This window comes from Xenopus laevis, chromosome 4L (assembly GCF_017654675.1).
Source record: "Xenopus laevis strain J_2021 chromosome 4L, Xenopus_laevis_v10.1, whole genome shotgun sequence".
In the NCBI taxonomy this organism is placed as follows: Eukaryota; Metazoa; Chordata; class Amphibia; order Anura; family Pipidae; genus Xenopus; species Xenopus laevis.
In genome coordinates this window covers 152,449,569-152,467,515 of record NC_054377.1, presented here as the reverse complement: position 1 = coordinate 152,467,515, position 17,947 = coordinate 152,449,569, and the positions used below count along the sequence as shown (strand labels likewise).

The 17,947-nt window shown below is 40.5% G+C and overlaps 1 protein-coding gene across 1 annotated transcript in view; it reads right to left on the bottom strand.

The window, feature by feature from the left end:
- The window catches only part of fgd3.L (FYVE, RhoGEF and PH domain containing 3 L homeolog), an 87,510-nt gene extending 77,353 nt beyond the window's left edge, over positions 1–10,157 (bottom strand). Inside the window, exon 1 of the mRNA XM_018240399.2 lies at positions 9,962–10,157. Within this exon, the coding sequence (XP_018095888.1) occupies positions 9,962–10,010 (49 nt within the window). The 5' untranslated portion in view covers positions 10,011–10,157. The remainder of the gene's footprint in view (positions 1–9,961) is intronic.
- Between the last annotated feature and the right edge of the window lie 7,790 nt (positions 10,158–17,947).

The following is a 17,947-nucleotide window of genomic DNA, read 5'->3' as shown; positions in this document are numbered from 1 at the left end:
AGGCAGTTCACTTTCATTAGCAAAACTTAACTTAAAAGTGAACCGCCCCTTTAAATGCTTATTTCACATTAAGGGCAGAGACATACGCTCAGATTCGGGGAGATTTAGTCGCCCAAATCTGAGTATGTGTCTCTGCCCTAAGGGCAGGACTTGACGACGCGATTGGAGCCGACATGGTCAAGTCCTGCCCTTACTGTTTAATTCCCAAACCAGAAGTAACAAGCGGATGTGATTGCTGTAACTGTGCCAATGTTTTTCTTAAGCAAAATCAGTTTATGTCTTACACTCTCATTCTATCAAGCAAGTAGGGACATCTACTGGCCAAAATGTGGTATTACACCCCAAACACCATCCACTCATTCCAGTTACTCTCTGGACCCCATTCACTGACACTAGGGTTGTTTTACCTTGTTCCAGTGATTTAGTCCCACTTCATTTGCTGTCTCCATGACCCTCCAGTATATATTTAGCTTTCTGCCATAGTAATAACAATGGGATGGAGTATCATTGTTACCAGCCAGATGACAACCCTAGCCGCATCCACTCAAAACTTCATTTCCCACAATGCCTTCCTCACTTTCTTCCCTGTCAATTACAAAGCATGCAAGGCATTATGGGAATTGGAGTCTCAGCCAGTACTATTGACACAATGTTTTGGGGGCAATTACATTTAAAACTAACTTTAAAAAGGGGAGATAAAGGCTCAATACAACGTTTAGTGATTCAGTTAGAAAACCTTAAAGGAACAGTAACGTCAAAAAAATAAAAGTGTTTAAAAGTAATGAAAATATAATGCAGGGTTGCCCTGCACTGGTAAAACTGCTGTGTTTGCTTAAAGGGATACGATCATGGGGAAAAAAAATTTTTTTTCAAAATTAATCAGTTAATAGTGCTCCTCCAGCAGAATTCTGCACTGAAATCCATTTCTCAGAAGAGCAAACAGATATTTTTATATTCAATTTTTAAATCTGACATGGGGCTAGACATTTTGTCAATTTCCCAGCTGCCCCTGGTCATGTGACTTGTGCCTGCACTTTAGGATGGAACTGCTTTCTGGCAGGCTGTTGTTTCTCCTACCAATGTAACTGAATGTGTCTCAGTGGGACCTGGATTTTACTATTGCGTGTTGTTCTTAGATCTACCAGACAGCTGTTATCTTGTGTTAGGGAGCTGCTATCTGGTTACCTTCCCATTGTTCTGTTGTTTGGCTGCTGGGGGGAAAAAGGGAGGGGGTGATATCACTCCAACTTGCAGTACAGCAGTAAAGAGTTTATCAGAGCACAAGTCACATGACTTGGGGCAGCTGGGAAATTGACAATATGTCTAGCCCTATGTCAGATTTCAAAATTAAATGTAAAAAAATCTGTTTGCTCTTTTGAGAAATGGATTTCAGTGCGGAATTCTGCTGGAGCAGCACTATTAACTGATTCATTTTGAAAACATTTTTTTTCCCCATGACAGTATCCCTTTAAGAAACACTACTATAGTTTATATAAATAAGCTGCTGTGTAGCAATGGGGGCAGCCATTCAAAGGAGAAAAAGCTCAAGTTACACAGCAGATAACAAATAAGTTCTGTCTGTCTAATGGTGTTATCTGTTATCCATTAGTTAACCTGTGCCACATAGCCCTTTTTCAATTTCCGCCATTGCTCCACAGCAGCTTGTTTATATGAACTATAGTAGTGTTTCTGAAGCAAACAGATCAGTTTCACCTGTGCAGGGCAACAGTTCATGATATTTTCATTACTTTAATACACAAATGTTTTGGAGTTACTGTTCCTTTAAAAGAAGCAAATTTATAATTTTTTATTTTCTACTGTTAAATTTGGATCTGGTTCCCCCAGTCGCTCTACCCCCACCTCCAGCCCCTTTTGTAGGGCCAACCTATTCTACCTATTCCTATGTCACTAAAATCCATGGACATAACCACAGAGGAAGCAGACCCTGCGGCTGCAGGGGGCCCAGGAGGTTTAGGGGCCACAGAAAGCCCTAATTCATATACAATTTCAAACAATATTGGATAAAAAAAAAAAAAAAAAAAGACATTTTGGGGGCCTGAAAAATAATTTGTCATCGGGTCCATTAATTTCTAGTTACGCCACTGCTAAAATCAGACCAACTAGATCAAGGATGAGAATAGAGAGGAATATATATTGATGATACTGTAGGGAAAGGCTGATGTTCCAGGAGAATAAATAGAACAATCCATGGGGAAAGGCTTGTGTCATGATGTAATAATTGGAATATTCCATGGGGAAAGCCTGATGTTAGAGAGGAATAAATAGAATAATTCACAAAGTAAAGATGATGTCAGAGTGGAATAAACACAATATCCCACGTGAATATGATGATGTCATACAGCAGACTGCTCTGCAGGGGAATAGTAGATAGTAGTGTATAAGAGAACAGTTCCTGGGGAAGCCAAAAAAGGGCTGTGATTGGCTATTTGGTGGCCCCGTTGTGGATAGGCTGGATATGTGGATAGTCTAAAGGAGGCTTTGTCTGGCAGAAAACCAAAACTTGCCCCCAATCCAGGAATTCTAAAATAACTAGCACTGCTTTGTGGCCACTAGGAGCAAGTTGTTAGTCATGAGCCATTGGTTGGCCACTCTCCTATACATATAGGGGACTAAAGGCAAGTTACCCTTTATTTGGAAGTCCCCTAAAGTTTTTTTTTAGTGTCTCCTAATTTAGTGCTGGTAGGGAAAGCTGCTTCCTTAACCTAAGTTAGGGATACTGTCATGGGAAAAAAATCAAAATACATTAGTTAATAGTGCTGCTCCAGCAGAATTCTGCACTGAAATTCATTTCTCAAAAGAGCAAATTTATGATTTATTTATATTTAATTTTGAAATCTGACATGGGGCTAGACATATTGTCAGTTTCCCAGCTGCCCTCAGTCATGTAACTTGTGCTCTGATAAGCTTCAGTCACTCTTTACTGCTGTACTGCAAGTTGGAGTGATATCACCCCCCCAGCAGCCTAACAACAGAACAATGGGAAGGTAACCAGATAGCAGCTCCCTAACACAAGATAACAGCTGCCTGGTAGATCTAAGAACAGCACTCAATAGTAAAATCCAGGTCCCACTGCGACACATTCAGTTACATTGAGTAGGAGAAACAACAGGCTGCCAGAAAGCAGTTCCATCCTAAAGTGCTGGCTCTTTCTGAAAGCACATGACCAGGCAAAATGACCTGAGATGCACCTACACACCAATATTACAACTAAATACACTTGCTGCTTCAGGAATGAAATTGTACATGGTAGAGTGAAATATTTGCAGTGTAAACAATGTAAATTAGAAATAAAAACTACACCATAAAAATAATGACAGAATCCCTGGCAGTTCAATAACTGGCCAGGAGGGGTCACTGTTCTATTCCATAAAAGGAGAATCCTACATACATTCTGCCTCTTGGAATTCCAGCTTCCTGGAGTAGTGAGTACAGGGCAGGGTCTGGGCAGAGGTAGTCCCAGCAATTCCAAATCCACCATTTAATGAAAACTTGATGTGTTCTTTGTACTCGAGTATATGCAGAATATTTGTACTATCCTCCTGGAGGTTGTGATACTGTAAATAAAGAGTTCTCATTTGTTTTAAGATCCCCCTTGCCACCTGTCTGGTTTTCACCCAGACAGCCTGGTTCTCCAAATTAAAAAAAACAGGCAGGACTTTCCTAGACTGACGTGGAGATCGGCCAATCACCATGTCATATTCCCTCTCCTGTGATGTCATCAAGTTGCCCTTGTGATGCCAATGGCCCGCTCCTCTGCCCAGCTTTCAGATGACATCCCTACACCCAATTGATGAAATAAGCCTGATGGTCATAGTTCTGCAACAACCTTCTTCAATGAACACAGATGCAGCCCATAGCAACCAATCAGATCTATACTTTTGTTTTCTAATTGCAGATGACTGTTCAAATCCAATTGCTTACTGGTTGCTATGGGCAACATCATCGGAGATGCTTGTATCCAATGTTAAAAAAACATGCCCCAGAGGGTATAGTGGGTGTTTCCAGTGCATTCTGGGCTGGGGTTACATAAGTCTGTGTTATATATACCACCAAGCACAGCATAAACGGGGAATACTCCTCCCACCTACACAGGGACACGCCTCTGAGGAGCCAGAGAGGAGTTCCTAATATGTACTGTTGCTCATTTCCAGAAATTCATCAAAACTTAGCAAATGTCTGATTATTATAACATTCTTACTTATGTACAGCCAACAGATTGTGTAACAGAGAATGTTTCTTCCTCTCCAGGAGAGATAACAATTTAGTCTTCAATTCACACACTAGGATTAATTCCTGTGCCTTTGCCCCAAGAACTTACAGTTTTAGTACAGTGGAATGATCTTAAATCACGGAACTCATTTTATATTTCCTAATGCAACAGATTTTGCTGAAATTAGGACCCAGGAGCTTAGAGACATTTCAGAAAGTTTTGGGGGGCTTTTGCCCTTGAGAAAGGTTCCTGTGGGGAACCGAAACGTCGGATTCAATAAACCTTTTTTTTCCTATTTAACTATATTGAACGATTGATTTTTCATGCAAACCCTGTGAGTGCCGGTACCACGTGCAATTTATATATATATATATATATATATATATATATATATATATATATATATATATATATATATATATATATATATATATATATATATATATATAGATATATAGATATATAGATATATAGATATATAGATATATAGATATATAGATATATATATAGTGTATATATATATATATATATATATATATATATATATATATATATATATATATATATATCATATCTTTATCAGTGTATGAGAGACTCAATGTAACACAAATAAACACTTTGATAGAAATGGATCTCCCCGGGGCGACAGAGAGAAACTGCGTGACAGGAACTCACAGAAGAACCAACAGATTTTCCCAAATGAACTGAAATACAAAATATCCGACTGTTTCACGCGTTGTTAAGGGAGAATAAGGGAAGAAAACAAGGATGTTACATAACCAGTCGCAGCACAACGTGACACAATAATACAGGGAACTGAGCGGCCAAATGTTCTTAGGGCAGGGCTGGGACCCACAGTGCGTCATACGAAGATTCGGGTGACACGGGCAAGAAGTGTGATTAAAGGAGAACTAAAGCCTAGAAATGAATAGGCCAATAAAAGCTGCACTCATGTGAATGGTATATATTCTTTATAAAGAGGAAATAATAGAGAATATGTTATATACTGTACTTACTGTATCAGCCCAGAGGTTTAGCAGCCCTATAACAGTCATGATCGAGCCCTTCCCAAGCAGTCGCTCATCTCCTGATCTTGTTAGACATCTCGTGTGTATCAGTGGCACTCAGTGTTGGACTGGGACACCAGGGGCCCACCCAAAAAACCTTATACCCACCAAAGAACCATAGACTAGGGACCCTCTCTGAGCACTATTATTCTTCTTCTCCTCACTCAGCCTCTATTCTCCTAATCTCTATTCTTTACATACTGTAATATATTATTCCTTCTATTTAGCTCTTTGTTCTCAAAGAAATAGGGATTGGCCATGAAATAGGCCAAATGTTTAGCAGTACAACGGCCCACAGACACCTGGGCCCTCCTGGTATCCCATTGGGCCAGTCCGACACTGGTGGCACTGCACATGCTCAGTGGGCTCTGGGCTGATGGGGAGGAGCTAAGCTTAGGGGTCGGGGGAAATCATCAAGAAGAAAGTGAGGTCACATCTGTCATAGAAGCTGATGCTACAGGGCTGATTATAAATCAATTGCACGGATTTCTATGCTGCCATGTCATGTGAATCTGAATTCATTACTAATCAGTCTTGTATTGTGACTGTTACATTGCATATACTATATATATATATATATATATATATATATATATATATATATATATATATATATATATATATATATATATATATATATATACACACACACACACACACACATATACTGTATATTGTGCCGGTTATATTGAACTGTATATTGTAACTGTTTTTTCTTTTAAATTTTCATTCTTATTGATTTGAAAACCTATTCCAATTCCTAAGCATATTACATTACATCAATGCAATAAATCACATGTATAGATAGATCATATGAACATTCCATGCTCTACAGTCTACCACATAGTCATAGGAAAAACCGGACCAGTCTTATCTGTGATAGCAAAATGTATTGACTATCTCAACAGAAATAGACTGCTCCGTCCGCTGTCATTGTTAGATCTAAATATAATTTCTGTACACAGAATTGGAGGAAAAGGAAAAACAAATAAATAAATAAAAGGGAGGGAGGGAGGGGGGGAATTCCAGGTTTAGCAGATCCATGTCGAGTCAAATCGAACAGCGAAAGCTAAAGATTCAGTCTGCAATAGAAACCAGCAAATTTTAAAATTTTCCCCATCAGAACACACAACCCGTACTGTAGGCATTGTAATCAATGGCTTGGTCAAAATATTATATTAAGCAAGTTTCCAGTCCTCGTACCCATGTCATGATCTGGCAGAGGTCCCAGGTATGGCTCCTCTTATTGGTTTCCCCTTTGCATAACCTCCATATACTGAAGCCACAATCGGCAAGTTGCCCAGTGGTTGCGTTTAGCTTTGTAACAGTCAGCATGTAGGTCTTCGTATTTGCGTCTGTCCTCCATTTCTATGATCCACTCTGTTAACGTAGGTATCTGCGTGGATTTCCATTTACGAGGAATCACAAGTTTCGTTCCATTCAAGGCATATTGGGTCAATGACCTTTTGTAGGAGGCAACTGAGCGCTCATTATGATGGAGGAGGATGACTGCTGGGTCCCTGGTGACCTCAATTTGTAGTTCCATATGGCAGACATTAATATTACTGTCCAAAAGTTTTGTATTTCTATAAATTCCCAGTATATGTGAAGTAGTGTCCCCTGTAACAGGCCATATTGTAACTGTTATATTGTATATATACTGTATATTGTAACTGTTTTACTGTATATATACTGTATATTGTAACTGTTTTACTGTATATATACTGTATATTGTAACTGTTTTACTGTATATATACTGTATATTGTGCCTGTTATATTGTATATATACTGTATATTGTGTCTGTTATATTGTATATATACTGTATATTGTGTCTGTTATATTGTATATATACTGTATATTGTAACTGTTATATTGTATATATACTGTATATTGTCTGTTATATTGTATATATACTGCATATTGTAACTGTTATATTGTATATATACTGTATATTGTAACTGGTTTACTGTATATATACTGTATATTGTAACTGGTTTACTGTATATATACTGTATATTGTAACTGTTTTACTGTATATATACTGTATATTGTGCCTGTTATATTGTATATATACTGTATATTGTGCCTGTTATATTGTATATATACTGTATATTGTGTCTGTTATATTGTATATATACTGTATACTGTAACTGTTATATTGTATATATACTGTATATTGTAACTGTTATATTGTATATATACTGTATATTGTGTCTGTTATATTGTATATATACTGCATATTGTAACTGTTATATTGTATATATATTGTATATTGTAACTGTTATATTGTATATATACTGCATATTGTAACTGTTATATTGTATATATACTGCATATTGTAACTGTTATATTGTATATATAATGTATATTGTAATTGTTATATTGTATATATACTGCATATTGTAACTGTTATACTGTATATATACTGTATATTGTAACTTTTAAACTGAATCTTGTAAATGGGTCCCTAAGCTCAGTAAGTGGCAGCAGCCCAGAGCATATGCAGTGAATCAGCAGAAAGAAGATGGGGAGCTACTGGGGCATCTTTGGAGACACAGATCTTTACTGCTAAAGCGGCTGTGGAGGTCTTGGGCTGGTACAGAAACCTAAATAATAAGGTGCAGCATTTCTAGCTTTAAGCTAGCCAAAGATACACAGATATAGTTGTACAGAACAAAGTATGATTTTTGGAGTGTTGTGAATCGTTCTGACATTTTTCGTACCAAGGCGACCAATCATTTAGCCGATAGGACAGGTTAGAAAATTGAATAACAATAAACTCTCTGCGTGTGTTGCCTGACAAAATCCATGGGAGACTCACTTGTATTTCTGGGGACTGATCCTCGGCCAGTGTATAAGCTGATGAATCAGTAATGTATGGCATTAGCCTTATTTTTTGTGGAACTTTAGTTCCCATTTAATTAGCATCAAAGTACCACAGAATAGCAATAAGTAAAGGGCAGAGTGTAGACAGTGGATAGGGGCAGCCAATTATGTCCCTCTGGGAAGCAACAAGTATCACTGAACTAAGGTTCATAGTTAGTGGCATAACTAGAAGTCGTCAGGCTTCTCTCGAAACCCCAACACCTCTCTCATAGAACCTGGAGGCCCATGAATCACGTGTGATGGTCAAGTCATTTGTAGGAAGGGTTGCCACCTGGCTAGTAGTAATCCACTGATTCAGCCATTAAAATACCAGCCTAGGCTGGGGCTAGCATTACAATTACCAGCAATGTATGTGCCCGTAAATTTGTAGTCCCTAGTTGTTCCATCCGACCCAACCCCTCTCCCCTAAACCTGCCTACTCACCAAATCTAATGCCTATTAGTCACTTCATGGCCCAGCCAGCCCCCATTATGTCATGACTCCACCCCCTCTGGGCTATATTTTCGTATATTATAGAATGTCCTATTCTTAGCAACTTCTCCATTGAAAATGTTTAATACTTTTTTAAATTCTTTGCCTTCCTCTTCTGCTTCCAGCTTTCAAATAGGGGTCCCTGACCCAAGCACCTCTGTTATGTTGCCTTATATTTCTTATCCTTCTATTCAGGCCTCCCCTATTTGTATGTATGTATGTATGTATGTATAACTTTATTTGTAAAGGGCTGTTAAGGAGCCACAGTGCTGTTCAGTGCATAAAAGCAGAATAGATAAAGAAGAGTATACACGGGGAAGACAAATCACACAAATTATATATATATATATATATATACACACACACACATACACACATATACAGAATCATATAAGGAAAATAAGTTAAAAATAAGTCAAAAACCACAATTAATTAAAAAATGAAAACCAATTGCAAATTGTCTCAGAATATCCCTCTCTACATCAGACTAAAAGTGTTTGGAAACATGCAAATCACATGCAACTGCGCGAAAAGCAACACTTTGGGTACCATCAGCCAAAACCTGAATCTTAAAATCATAAACCCCCACAAGTGAGAGCCCTAAAGGGCCCCTATTATTTCTACAAGCAGAAAGGTGTATACACTTTATACACAGTGTCCAACCTAATACACTGACTTACAATCAAACCCCAATAAGGTTAACTTCACCCCTAGGTTTTTTCGATATGGCTACGCCCTTGTAAAATTGGGCACATATTAAAGAGAGAAACCAAAGCAAACGAATATGATAAATGTGTCACATTGAATTTACACCCTGCAGAGCTAATAAGCAATTAACGTAGATGCACGCTGCAGACTACACTGAGTAATATGCAGCCATGCAGTATGCATCTGAATGAATTGCCAATTAGCCCATAGTCCCACATTTTATAACCAGAAATCATTTCTGAGCATCTTACACTTTAATGGGTTATTCCCAGAGGCTACAGAATTCCAAGTCAGATGCGAGAGTTTCATGTAGTGGCAATATACCCAGTTATTGCTGAGCTACAACTCCCAGCGCCCCTGAGAACCTGTGGCATGGGATTCTGATATTTGTAGTGCAACATTAGCCTGAGGCTGTAGATCAGACATTCGAGATAAATGTTGCTGCCCTCTCAATGTAAGGGTGCTCTGTAGGGCCCCTGCCTGAACTGCACCCCCAGAGACAGCTCTGAGTAGAGATGTGACATCTTAATTCCCCAGCAGTACAATTCCTACCAGTCCCCAGAGTATACACCCCCTCCTGTATTCCCCTAGACTCACCCTCTGCCCCACTGAGAGTGTTAGCTCTGGGGCCAGTCATCTTGTTCATGCTCTTCTGCCTCCAGAGGGTTGGATTCCTTGCCTTCCACACTAGGATGTTGCTTGGGAGCAGAAACTTAGAAAACAACTTTTTGATTCATTCTCAAAGCAGCACCAGCCTCACTGACCTCTCAGCTTGCAGCCGCCGACCCCTGCACAGGCTCCGCCCAATCCACTCTCCTAGGAAACCAATCAGTCCTATAGGACTCTCTCTTGGGGAGCCAATCAGCCTCCACAGCAGGCTCTGAGCCAGCCAATCAAAAGAGCAGGGTTGTGTTATAGGAATATTCTTTGTTTTATTGTAACTTTCCCTGTTTGTTTATATGATTTCTCTGTAGGGAGTAGCCCTATTGGGGGGGTTGTTAGAATGGGATCTTTTAATTCTATCTATCCTGATTGCAACCATGTGCCCTATGAGCTTCTGTCTCTCATATATGTATTATTACTAGTATTAATAATATTATTGCTGCTGCTGTTTGTTTCTCTATCATCTTTATGGGGCAAATTTACTAAAGGGTGAAGTGACTAACGCTGTCAAAAATGACGTCATTTCAGTACTTCGCCAATTTATTAACGGTGACTGGCGTAACTTCGCTAGCGAAGGAGATAGACTCTAGCGGTACTTCGCTCCCTAAAACCTGGCCAATTTGTGCTCTGGCAATTGGACGTAAATACGCAAATTCACTAAGATGCGGATTTTACTAAACTTGCACCAAACTTTACTTCCCCACCTCAGACCAAGCGAAGTGCAATAGAGTAGATATGACTTCCTCAAAAAATTCCCACAAAACGCTGGAGTCTTTTCGTTTTTCAGGGTGATAGACTGGGGTAACCGGCTCCCTCCCTACATTTCTTAACATATGGCACCTAAACTAAGCACCAGGGATGTAGCGAACTGCCGATTTGGTGTTCGCGAACGCCGTTCGCGAACACCGGCAAAAAATGCGAACGTTCGCGGACAGTTTGCGAACTTCGAACACCCGCTAAAATCGTTCGATTCGAACGATCGAAGGATTTTAATCATTCGATCGAAGGATTTTCATTCGAATCGAACGATCGAAGCCATTCGATCGAATGCTTTTCATTCGATCGAATGCTTACAATCGTTCGAACGAATGGAAATCGTTCGATTTTTAGCGGTCGAAGGAATTCGAATGGTCGAATGGTCGAACGCGAACTCAAAATGCGAACGTTCCCAAACGTTCGCGAACATTCGGCGGACGCGAACGGTCGAAGTTCGCGCGAACTAGTTCGCAGCAGAACAGTTCGCTACATCCCTACTAAGCACTGGGTTCATGTGTAGGGCAATATAACAACTTTATTTTATTAAGGTTTCCCGGGCTTTTGTACTGTAATGTATTTGCTGCAACATATATACGTCCATTCCACTTTAACTTCCCGCCGTATGCAAACTAGCCAACACTAGCGCAACTTCGCTTCGCTTGGTGCAGTAACACTAGCGCACCTTCGCCAGCATTCGGCGCCCTTGGGGCAACTTCGGATTTAATTGAATTAGCGTTGTCCTGGCGAATCTACAGTATGCCTGGCGAATTTTCGGAGGTTAGTGAATTTGCCCCTATATCTGAAGTGCCCCTAGGTAAAGAATAGGGGATCATTTTAGCTTCAATGTAACTGCGTCCCTACTTATTTATAGGGTGCTGAGATGCTGATGAGTATATGTGTCACAGTCAGTGATTGGGACCAAAAAGCAAAACATTCAAGGTGGTTGGTTCACAGTGTAGGAAATGTGAAAGAATTTCTCTCTACTGTTTTATTACAATTATTGTATTGGAGAAGTCTGGGCCATGGTATGGAGTATGGAGATCACCGTAGGGCAAAGACTGTGGCACACTAGGAATTAGGAATTACACAGTCATTCCACCTGTGTTCGACACTTAAATGTGGTGTCATTACTATGCGCCCATAAGGAAAAATCAGATGCGTTTTAAAAAAGGAACGCAGGGGAGAGTGTTCAATGCAGGGCAAAAACACCCATGTGTAAGAGCCCTTAATATGTCTGCATTTACTTCCATTATTTATTAATGATAATGGGGGGATGGGGGAAATGCTTGCACGGGGGAGTGTATTTCCTGGTACTCATGTGACTGTCTTTACTTCCTCTGTATGGGGGAGTGTATTTCCCAGTACTCATGTGACTGTGTCAGTATATAGTGGGCTATATCCAGCCCTTCCCCAGCAGCGCCCCATCTCCTGATCTTGTTAGGCATCTTGTGTGTGTCAGTGGCACTGCACATGCTCAGTGGGCTCTGGGCTGCTGGGGAGGAGCTAAGCTTAGGGGTCGGGGGAAATCATCAAGCAGAAAGTGGGGGTCATATCTGTCATAGAAGCTGATGCTACAGGGCTGATTATGAATCAATTCTGATACAGACTGCACTGATAATTACTGAAGGCAAGGGGAGCCACATATATAGCAGGCCTGGTAAGGACCCAAGAACTACCCTTGCCCCACAATCTGTACCAAAACCATAAACCCATACCGTCCAATCCTGGCACCCAATTCTCATTCTGGACACGCTCCCTGTATCTATTTCTGGAGGATGGGTCGTAAGCTCAGGTAAGTGACAGCAGCCCAGAGCCTGTGAATGAGAAGAAGAGAACACGGGGAGCTGTTGGGGGTATCTTCAGTAGCACAATGGGGTGGTATAGGGCCCACAACTTCAACTTCTAATTGTTTGTTGCACTATTATTCTCCTTTAACATGGCAGCAGTTCATCATCGCATTGAGATGAGGAAATAAGATTCTACACAAGCCCCAGATATGGAGCATTTATTACACTGGTAGAACATAAGGTGCTGCTGGGGGGCCACGTCACTAACAGGCAGGCGTGACCCTCATGTGCTGTTTTGTTATTGAATCAGGAAACACAGTCTCTTTGTGACAGTCTCTCCGTTTCAGCCTCTGCCTCCAGCTGAATAGGAATTTGCTTAATTATCAAATGACTTGATAAAACCACGAGGCAATGGGAAACAACCCAGGAATAGCACATTAAGGGCCATTAAAGGAACAGTAACACACCTAAAAACTCAGCAAAGGGGATGGGTGCTTTAGGTAGAAAGTTGGTATGAAGATCACAAAAACAACCCCCCTCCCAAAAATATGTTTTATATAAAGCACTCTTATTTTATAACACATTAGAGGGTCACATTTGATAAATTCTTGGATTTTAAAGAGATCTGTTACTGGGGAATAAATAATTAATTACAAGCAACTACAATGTACGTTGAATCATTGAAATTGTAATTGCCATCGAAAGCCGTAATTGTTTATCCCTTTCTGTTCCATGGCAGAAATCCGTTCTCCTCCAGGTCTGTTATTGAGATTACTCGGCTACATTATTTCGGGAGTCAGAACCAGCAGTGTAGAAAAAATGAACAGCCAGACAGGTACTGCTTTCAACAGTAATAACATTTAGAGATAACTTGAAATAAAAAGTGAAAATTTACAATTACTGTATATTGGGACATCACTACTCATTACTCTTCGTAATTTTTTTTTTTGGTAGGCTCTTAAAGGAACAGTAACACCAAAATATGAAAGTGTATTAAAGTAAAGTTGCCTTGCACTGGTAAAACTGGTGTGTTTGGTTCAGAAACACTACTATAGTTCATATAAACAAGCTGCTGTGTAGCAATGGGAGAAATTGAAAAAAGTTTATATAGCACAGGTTAAATAGTGGATAACGGATAACACCATTATGTTCTACAGAGCTTATCTGTTATCTGCTGTGTAACCTGAGCCCTTTCTCCTTATATGGCTTCCCCCATGGCTACATAGCAGCTTGTTTATATAAACTATAGTAGTACTTATCTGTTATCTACTGTGTGTCCTGTGCTTGAATGGCTGCCCCCATGGCTACAAAGCAGCTTCTTTATATAAACTATAGTAGTACTTATCTGCTATCTACTGTGTATCCTGTGCTTGAATGGCTGCCCCCATGGCTACACAGCAGCTTGTTTATATAAAGTATAGTAGTACTTATCTGTTATCTACTGTGTGTCCTGTGCTTGAATGGCTGCCCCCATGGCTACACAGCTGCTTGTTTATATAAACTATAGTAGTACTTATCTGTTATCTACTGTGTATCCTGTGCTTGAATGGCTGCCCCCATGGCTACAAAGCAGCTTCTTTATATAAACTATAGTAGTACTTATCTGCTATCTACTGTGTATCCTGTGCTTGAATGGCTGCCCCCATGGCTACAAAGCAGCTTCTTTATATAAACTATAGTAGTACTTATCTGCTATCTACTGTGTATCCTGTGCTTGAATGGCTGCCCCCATGGCTACACAGCAGCTTGTTTATATAAAGTATAGTAGTACTTATCTGTTATCTACTGTGTATCCTGTGCTTGAATGGCTGCCCCCATGGCTACACAGCAGCTTGTTTATATAAAGTATAGTAGTACTTATCTGTTATCTACTGTGTATCCTGTGCTTGAATGGCTGCCCCCATGGCTACACAGCAGCTTGTTTATATAAACTATAGTAGTACTTATCTGTTATCTACTGTGTATCCTGTGCTTGAATGGCTGCCCCCATGGCTACACAGCAGCTTGTTTATATAAACTATAGTAGTACTTATCTGTTATCTACTGTGTATCCTGTGCTTGAATGGCTGCCCCCATGGCTACACAGCAGCTTGTTTATATAAACTATAGTAGTACTTATCTGTTATCTACTGTGTATCCTGTGCTTGAATGGCTGCCCCCATGGCTACACAGCAGCTTGTTTATATAAACTATAGTAGTACTTATCTGTTATCTACTGTGTATCCTGTGCTTGAATGGCTGCCCCCATGGCTACACAGCAGCTTGTTTATATAAACTATAGAAGAGTTTCTGAAGCAAATACATCAGTTTTACCAGTGCAGGGCAACAGTACATTATATTTGTATTACTTTAAAACACTTTCATTTTTTGGTGTTATTGTTCCTTTAAACAATGCAGAAAAAAATATAGTCAGGAAAAAAAGATTTAAGGTACGCTCTTATGGGTGCGTGTTTCACGGGGCCTAAATCCCTGGCAGTGCATGTAGTAAAGGCCCCTGGGAGATGGACTTGGCCATAGTGAAAATTATTATCGGTGTCTGGATTGTATTCCATCTCCAGCATTTTCCCCCGGCCCGCAGTATCTTTTCGTGTGGCTCTATATGTATCACCTAAAGATCCCTATAAAGGCATACATTTTCATAGAGTTGATGATTTGTACTGTGGATCTGTGCAATAAGTTATGGCCTCTGGGTTCAAGTAGAAAATGTGCACAAATACAAATATAGTGATGTACAGCAGATAAAGAGCTCCACAGCTACAATGCAGCATAATTGGAATTCACCCAGGGGCCCTATAGGAGGCAGCACTTTGCAGAAGGGCCACAGTAAATGTTTATTTTTCCCTTCTGTGGAAACCCCATTGGAGTATGTACATTCTGCTCCTCCTTCTTTACTCCACTGGGTACAAATACTCTCTACAATATTATAGGAACAGTGGGAGCTGCACAGGAAGAAAGGAGGGGTCCGAGGAAGGACTCCGATAAAAACTGATGGTGTAGGAAAGACTTTCTCTTTTCCTCATTGAAATACATTGACTGTCGGATGTAAACGCACAAACTATGTCTGATCCTGCATTACATTACAGCTGAGGGGAATCAGATTACGTAGCATCCTACAAAGATCAGATAAAATCTGATCGAGAAAATGTTGTGTTTTGGTAGCCGAGGATGAGTAGGGTATAACAGTGATTTATTAGCAGGCTCATGCAGCCATTACTGTAACTTCACTCTAACACCCCAAGCTGTATAGAAAGTACTGTGTGAAACACTAAGGGCTAAACTACACAGGAAACTTTGATCAGATTTAGTGAGTTTGATTTGATCTGGTCCTATGAGGTAACCAGGAAGTACTTACAGCTAATGAGAGAGTGAGGGGGAGTGTCCTGTGAGGTAACCAGGAAGTACTTACAGCTAATGAGAGAGTGAGGGGGAGTGTCCTGTGAGGTAACCAGGAAGTACTTACAGCTAATGAGAGAGTGAGGGGGAGTGTCCTGTGAGGTAACCAGGAAGTACTTACAGCTAATGAGAGAGTGAGGGGGAGTGTCCTGTGAGGTAACCAGGAAGTACTTACAGCTAATGAGAGAGTGAGGGGGAGTGTCCTGTGAGGTAACCAGGAAGTACTTACAGCTAATGAGAGAGTGAGGGGGAGTGTCCTGTGAGGTAACCAGGAAGTACTTACAGCTAATGAGAGAGTGAGGGGGAGTGTCCTGTGAGGTAACCAGGAAGTACTTACAGCTAATGAGAGAGTGAGGGGGGAGTGTCCTGTGAGGTAACCAGGAAGTACTTACAGCTAATGAGAGAGTGAGGGGGAGTGTCCTGTGAGGTAACCAGGAAGTACTTACAGCTAATGAGAGAGTGAGGGGGAGTGTCCTGTGAGGTAACCAGGAAGTACTTACAGCTAATGAGAAGTGAGGGGGAGTGTCCTGTGAGGTAACCAGGAAGTACTTACAGCTAATGAGAGAGTGAGGGGGAGTGTCCTGTGAGGTAACCAGGAAGTGCTTACAGCTAATGAGAGAGTGAGGGGGGAGTGTCCTGTGAGGTAACCAGGAAGTACTTACAGCTAATGAGAGAGTGAGGGGGAGTGTCCTGTGAGGTAACCAGGAAGTACTTACAGCTAATGAGAGAGTGAGGGGGAGTGTCCTGTGAGGTAACCAGGAAGTACTTACAGCTAATGAGAGAGTGAGGGGGAGTGTCCTGTGAGGTAACCAGGAAGTACTTACAGCTAATGAGAGAGTGAGGGGGAGTGTCCTGTGAGGTAACCAGGAAGTACTTACAGCTAATGAGAGAGTGAGGGGAGTGTCCTGTGAGGTAACCAGGAAGTGCTTACAGCTAATGAGAGAGTGAGGGGGAGCGTCCTGTGAGGAAACCAGGAAGTACTTACAGCTAATGAGAGTGTGTGTCCTGTGAGGTAACCAGGAAGTACTTACAGCTAATGAGAGAGTGAGGGGGAGTGTCCTGTGAGGTAACCAGGAAGTAATTACAGCTAATGAGAGAGTGAGGGGGAGTGTCCTGTGAGGTAACCAGGAAGTACTTACAGCTAATGAGAGAGTGAGGGGGAGTGTCCTGTGAGGTAACCAGGAAGTAATTACAGCTAATGAGGGAGGGGAAAGTGTCTTGTGAGGTAACCAGGAAATTTGAAAATAATGTATGAATTGTGAACAAAACCTTGGTACGATCAACAGCACAATGTTTTGAGGTAAACTTTAAAAAAGCATTTGCTGACCTTTGAGTTAACGTTTAGTATAATAGAGAGGGATATTCTGAGACAATTTGCAACTGTTTTTCCATTTTTTATTATTTGTGGCTTTTGAGTTATTTAGCTTTTTATTCAGCAGCTCTCCAGTTTGTAATTTCAGCCGTCTGGTTGCTAGGGTCCAAATTCCCCTAGCAACCATGCACTGATTTGAATAAGAGACTGGAATATGAACAGGAGAGGCCTGAATAGAAAGAGGAGGAATAAAAAGTAGCAATAACAATACATTTGTAGCCTTACAGAGCGTTTGTTTTTAGATAAGGTCAGTGACCCCCATTTAAAAACTGGAAAGAGTCAGAAGAAGGCGGCAAATAGTTAAAAAAAACTTTTAAAAAATGAAGACCAATTGAAAAGTTGCTTAGAATCAGTCATTCTATAAGATACTACAAGTTCACTTAAAGGGGAACTATTGCGAAAATGAAAATTTTATATTAGCTTCATCATACTGAAGTAAGAAACTTTCTAAATACAATCAATTTAATATTCTGTACTGTTTCTGAAATAATCAAGTTTACCTTCAACTATCCCTCTCTCGGCATCTGTTTCTCTTCATTCTCTCTTCATGCAGCAGTTGGGTGTCAGATATTCACTGACAGTTAGATCCAATATATCTTATAGGGGGGCTCC